At 53.7% G+C, this 6,291-nt stretch overlaps 1 protein-coding gene across 1 annotated transcript; it reads left to right on the top strand.

Moving 5' to 3' along the window:
• The first annotated feature begins 5,035 nt into the window (after positions 1 to 5,035).
• Positions 5,036 to 5,872, top strand: LOC138148499 (growth arrest-specific protein 1-like). Its single transcript, XM_069071185.1, has one exon. The coding sequence runs from the start codon at positions 5,036 to 5,038 to the stop codon at positions 5,870 to 5,872; it is 837 nt and encodes a 278-aa protein (XP_068927286.1).
• Positions 5,873 to 6,291: the final 419 nt, after the last annotated feature.

The following is a 6,291-nucleotide window of genomic DNA, read 5'->3' as shown; positions in this document are numbered from 1 at the left end:
CCACACACTGAGCACAACACATCTCACACCCATACATCTACCTAGATTCTGGCTTCTTCCCAGCCCAAAGTCCCATTCATAGGCACAGGAATCCTTCTAGCAGAGTGCCACAAAGACTGAACCCCTAAAGCCTACACATACACACACACACAGAGACAAAGACACACAAATGTACTGTATGTCATGAAGCCACCCTTCCTGCAGTTTCAATGCAGGAGAAAAACACATAGACATACACTCATGCATAGTCTCAACTGGGCACTCACTGCAGCAAGGCAATGATTTTATGCCTCCTCAATTTATTCACAATATTCTACTCACCACAGCAGTTCTTCCAAACATTCTTATCCCTCTTCAAATTTCCTATGGAGCCTCCACCTCCACCTTCTCAACTGAGAATCACACCTCATATTTCACTGAAAAAAAAAATTGAGGCCATCACCATGAACTCCCTCTTCCCCTCTCTTCCTCATCTTGTATCACTCATATTCCTTTTCCTGCCATCTCTTCCTTCATCCCGTCTCACATTTCTCCTGTTCCATTCCATCTCCTCCAGCAGATTGCCCCTTTTATCATCCCTATTCTTTCACTAATCTCCAATCTCCTCATCTATGCTGCCTGCAAACATGGCTATATTTCCCCTTCCCTCAAAAAACCTTCACTTGATCTGTTCGCTCCCTGTCTACAATCCTTCCCTTTCCCAGATAAATTCCTTAAGGAAGTACATTAAAGAAGAAGCCCACATTTCCTTTCCTCAATCTTATCTCTTTGAAGTCTAGCTTCTGACCACATCATTCAACTGAAAGTGCTTTCTGTAGTTACTAGTTATAGCTTAATTGCCAAATCCAATGGCTTTTTCTCTAGCTTCATTCTTTTTGATCTCTCTGCATCCCTCGACTCTGTGAATTACCTTTTTCTCCTTGATGAGCTCTTCTCTCTAGGTTTTTGTGACCTCACTCTCCTCCTTCCTCTCTGTTCAGTTTCCTTCGATGGATCTTCACCCAGGTCATGCCCACTAACCCTTGTCCCCTAAAGGCTCCCTCCTGTGCCTTCTTTTCTTCTCCCTCTAAATAATTTTGCTTCATAGTCTCATCAGTTTCCATGGATTAGCTGGTTGTTGTCCTTTGTTCTCAGAGGACCAAAATAACATCACTATGCTAAAATCAAGTTTCAGTGTGTCCTAATGTGGCTGATCAGACCAATATGAGCTTGGAATGCTCTACCACAGGCCAGGCACAAATAGCCCATGTGAACATTTGGGCTGGATTCTCCAAATGTGTGCATCATGTGTTTCCTTTGAGCTGTTTCAATTCTGCTTTGCTCATAGAGCACAGTACCTTCTCTAATGATAAATGATCATATCTATGCATATGACTCATATCTATTTATCCATCCCTAACCTCTCTCCTAGGTGCAGCTAGCTAGTAGCTAAGTGGATAAAGTACTGGGCCTGGAGTCAGGAAGACCTGGGTTGAAATCTGGTCTCAGATCCTTACTATCTGTGTGGCCCTGGGCAAGTCACTTAACCTTTATTTGCCTTAAATCCACTGGAGAAGATGACAAAACCACTCCAATATCTTTGCAAAGTAAAGCCCATGGACAACATTGGCATGTTATGGTCCATGGAGACACAAAGAGTCAGACATGGCTGAACAACACCACTCTCTTTCCTAACCTCCAGCCTCATATCTGATTGTCCCATACACATCTAAAGTTCAACATGTCTGAAATTGAATTCATTATCTTCTCCCCCAAACGCTCCCCTCTTCCCAACTTCTCCATCAGTGTTGAGGGTACCACCATCCACCCTATTACCAAGGCTCACAACCTAGGCATCATCCTCAACTCCTCACTCTCACTCCTTTCTCTCCTTGGACACTGCCACCCCTTGGCACACGCTCTTATCACCTCCTACCTGGCCCATAGTAACAGCTTCCTAATTGGTCTCCTGCTGAAGTGAGTTTCATAAAGTGCAGGTCTGAGCAGCTTACTCCTCTTTTTAATAAACTCCCGGGGCTCCTCATCGCCTCTAGGACCAAATGGAAAATCCTGTTTGACTTTTTCAATCTTTCATAATTTGGCCCCTTTCTACATTTTCAGGCTTCTTCTACCTTATGTTTCTCACACAAGACACTCCATCTCCTGACTTTGGGCATTTGCATTGGCATTTCCCTCCTCATCTCTGCCTCCCAGCTTCCCTGAAGTAGGTTTTCCTGATTCCTCCTATAATGCTAGTGCCACCCTTCAGAAACTAATTCCAACTTATCCTGCATATAGCTCGTTCAGACATCATTGCTTGCCTGTTGTCCCCAGTAGATTGGGAGTTCCTTGACCGAAGGGACTGTTTTTGCCTTTCTTTGTGCCTTCAGCATTTAGCAAAGCACACAGTAGGTCCTTAATAAATGCTTCTTGACTTGTTGATTTAACATACCACAAAATAATCTTTTTAAAACAATTATATTTTATTATAGTTATATATTTGTCATTTTATTGTAAATTATATTTTATTATAAATGTGACAATCTTCAGAAAATACAAATATTTCTGTATTAAGATACATTTGAAACCATGAACTTGTTACATCATTTGTTTTTAAAATGTGTCTATTAAATTGAACAAGATAACAAAATTGCTCTTCCTAACTTTCTTTTGTATTTTTTAACTTGTTTTTTTATAGTTGGTTTGTTTTCCTGAATTTCGATCGTTACTAATTTACACCCTACCCCCACCCCTACAAGCCTTCCCTTGTAACAAGTAAGTCTATCCCAGTCACAACAAACAAGATATAGGACATAAGCAGCTAATTTCTGCTGGGGTTGATGAGCCCCACACTACACACACCAGACTTCTCTGTAGCCAGGGTGCACTCAGATGTCTCCCGGGCTTTGAAGGAAGGTTTGTATGCAGAAAAAGAGTTAGGATGGGCAAGAGAAAGGAGAAGAGAGCTGTAGTTGAGGAGGAAGAGGGGGTCTAGGGATTGAAGGAATCAGGAGAGAAGGCTGGCACTGAGGAGAGATTAGGGTCGGAAAGGGGGGTAGGGAGGAAAATAAAAATATTTAGAATGAGAAGTGAAGAGAAGAGGGAGAAGGGGAAGACTAGGGGACGGGGAGAGAAGGATGTAATGATGGGAGGACAGAAAAAGGAACTGAGACGGCGAGAAGCAGAAGAATGGGGGTGGGGAGAGAAGGCTGGGGATGAGTAAAGGGAGGCCTGAGAAAGAGGAGGGGAGTCGGGGCCGTAGGCACTGAGGCATTGCCAGCGATCTTAATGCGCTGCCGGCCAGTAAAGGGCCTCAGGAGCTCCTGACTGGGTTATGTCTGTCCATCACCACGTCTGTCTGCCTGCGATGGGAGGAACGGGTCTGATTTCCAGCAAAGAAAATTGTCTCAGAAAATTGAATAAATTACAGTGTATCCGACCATTCAGCGCCACAACGCTCGTTTCCTAACCAGAATTTTCCTGTTCGCTTGCGTGTGTAATGCGCGGTGGTATATACTTCAAGAGTGTGTCAAGTGTGCACGAATATGCATATGTGTGCAAACATGTGCATGGGGGTCTAGCGGCGGGCTTAGGGGGGTGTTTTTCGAGACTATGGAGGCTGCGGGTCTATAGAGGATTCTGAGCCCGTCCCCCTCCGCCTTCCATTCACACCCCCCCCCACCCCCTCCACTGTTTTCCCCCTTCTGTATTGTGAAGCCTCCCAGGCCCCAGAGCCCCGGGCTGGCCCCCGCTCCACTCCCTCCCCCAGAAGGCCCAGACAGGCCTGGCAGGGTCCTTTCCATCTGAATGGTGAGGAGCAGGAGGGAACGCCATTCCGCGGCTGCTTCTCAAGTGCCCTTTGTGGTGAGGGGGGGCCAGGACAGAAAAGCGCCTTTGACCAGAGGCAAGGCATGAACAATCTCGGGCCTCCGCTCCCCGCGGACCCCCGCGGGGACAAAGGGAGTGAACCCGGCCAGAAAATGCGATTCTATTCTCCTGGGCCGCTTTCAGACTCTAAACCCTCCAACGGCCTGGCAGTCCTGCCCCGCCCCCTCGGCTACCCAGCCCCAGCCCCTCCGACCTCACTTAGAGGAAGAGGCCAGCCCCCAGGGAAGGAACTCTTCCAGGCTTCTCTACAAACACTGCTCTGTGCCTCAGTTTCCTCGTGCTTACTTGCACCTTCACGGCCTTCTGCTCCAGAGATGCTCAGTGGGCTGGGAAGGGATATGGAAGTGTCCTCGAGCAGGGAAAGGGGGTTCCAGGCGGGAAACCAAGACTCTGAGGTCCCCCGCTGTTTTGGAGGGACAGCTTCGGCTCCCACTCCCCATTCCCTTTCTTGGGGTCCCTTTCGAGGAGGGGTTCCCGAGAGTTGTGGTGTCTTGGGCGTCTCACACGTCTCTAGGGGAGCTATAGGGACCACACTGGCTGTTCCCTCCTCCTGACTGTAAAGTCTTGGAGAGGGCCAGGGGGGCGGGGCGGAGAGGTGGGAGCCTCCCGAGAGGCCAGTCCCCTTGGCAGCAGGAGGGGAGAGGACCCGAACAATAGGCCGGGGGACTGCCGGGCCCTGAATGGAGCACTGTCCCCACCCCCGGTCCAGCCGCGGGAAGGTGGGAGGCGGCGGGCGGGAGGAGGAGAAGCGGGGTATTTCTTACTGGGCGGCCGGGAGCTGGAAGGAGCTGGGCCCAACGGAGGGACCCGGGACCTGGGAGCTGAGAGTCACCAAGACCAGAGGAAACCCGGGGGAGACAGCCTGGACCAGGAAGACAGAGAAGTACTGAACACCAGACAGTAAAAGCAGAAGCAGATTGGACGTAAGGGACCAGGAGACCTGGGGCTAAACCCTCCCCCCTCCCCCCGCGCGTCCCTCTCTCAGGCCCAGGTGGTGGCCGCAGCCTAAGGCAGGTACTCTGTGCTGCTGATTGAGGTAGCCTGGGTCCAGGACTGCTTGCCGTCGAAACCGAGACCCTGGAGCGGGCGGCGCGCGGTGGCCCGTAGGCGTCCGGGGCTGGAGCTGGCCCTGGGAGCGCATGGCGGCGCCCGGGATCCCACGGGGGCCATGAGGCCGGCGCGGGGCCGGAGGGACAGCGGCCGCGGGCCAGTGCTCGGGCTCCTGCTCCTGCTCCTGCTCTTGCCGTCGCTGCGGGCCGACGTGGCCGGTCCGGCGCGGGTGGAACCGTGCTGGGAGGCGCTGCTGCGGTGCCAGGGGGAGCCGGCGTGCGGCTCGGCCTATAGCCAGAGCCAGGCGGCGTGCGAGCCGGTGCTGGGGGGCGCGGGCGGCTGCCCCAGCCACTGTGTGGGCGCCCTGCTGCAGCTCAACGGCACGGAGCGCGGACCGGCCCTGGAGCGCTGCGAGTGCGGGGCCGACGCGCGCTGCCGCCGTCTCAAGGCGGCCCTGGAGCCGTGCCTGCCGCGGCCGGCGCGCGGTGGCCTGGGCTGCACCGCGGCCCGACGCCGCTGCCAGGCCGAGCCCGCCTGCCGGGACACGCTGTCCTCCTACCTGGCCCGCTGCGGGCAGCTGTTTAACGGGCGCCGCTGCACTGCCGCGTGCCGCGCGGCCATCGGGGCGCTGCTAGCCACCGCGGGGGGCCCGCAACTGGAGCGCTGCGTGTGCGACGGCGCCGAGCGGCCCTTCTGCCAGGTGCTCAAGGACAACATGGGCCGCCTGTGCTTCGGCCCCGCGGCCGCTGTTGCTGCGGCGGAGGCCGAGGACGACGACTATGAGGACGAGGAGGAGGCGTCGCCGGCCCCTCCCCACGGCCCCAGTGAGACTCTGTGGGGTCGTTCGAGAGCCGAACCTCTGCGGCCAGGGCTGGGGCAGGAGCAGGGGCTCTCAGGGCGGACCCTGGTCCTGGGCCTTTCGGGGCTGGCGCTCTGGCTCCTCTCCGAACTCTAGGAGATCGGACCTTCCCACACTTCCCCAAACCCTCCCCCTTCTGTGCCTGAGGTCCAGACCCCATCTGTGCCCTATAACACCCCCTGGGGCAGCAGAACTAGAATCTGAAAAGCCAGAGCCAGGAGGGTGGAACTACAAAGGGGGAGGGGCCGGAGGGACTTCCCTCCACCCCTAAGCCTTCGGAGTACCACTCTCCAGGCCCCATGCCTCTTAGGAACGGAAAGTCAATGGGAACTGCCTGACACCACCCACACCTCAGCAGGAATGGACCACATTTCTGACTACCCCTGGTCATCCAGCCTCTGCTTACAGACCTCCCCTGATGGAGAGCTCTTGGCAGCCCATTCTGCTATGGAACAGCTCAGAGCGTTAGGAAGTTTTCCCTACAAGCCTTGGAAATTGACCTCCACAGGTCACCC

This window comes from Petaurus breviceps, unplaced genomic scaffold (genome assembly GCF_028583685.1).
Source record: "Petaurus breviceps papuanus isolate PSGF00001 unplaced genomic scaffold, PetGlider_PUasm1.0 90825, whole genome shotgun sequence".
Taxonomy (NCBI): domain Eukaryota; kingdom Metazoa; phylum Chordata; class Mammalia; order Diprotodontia; family Petauridae; genus Petaurus; species Petaurus breviceps.
Note: the sequence above shows the minus strand (reverse complement) of the source record. Positions and strands in the feature narration are given on the sequence as shown.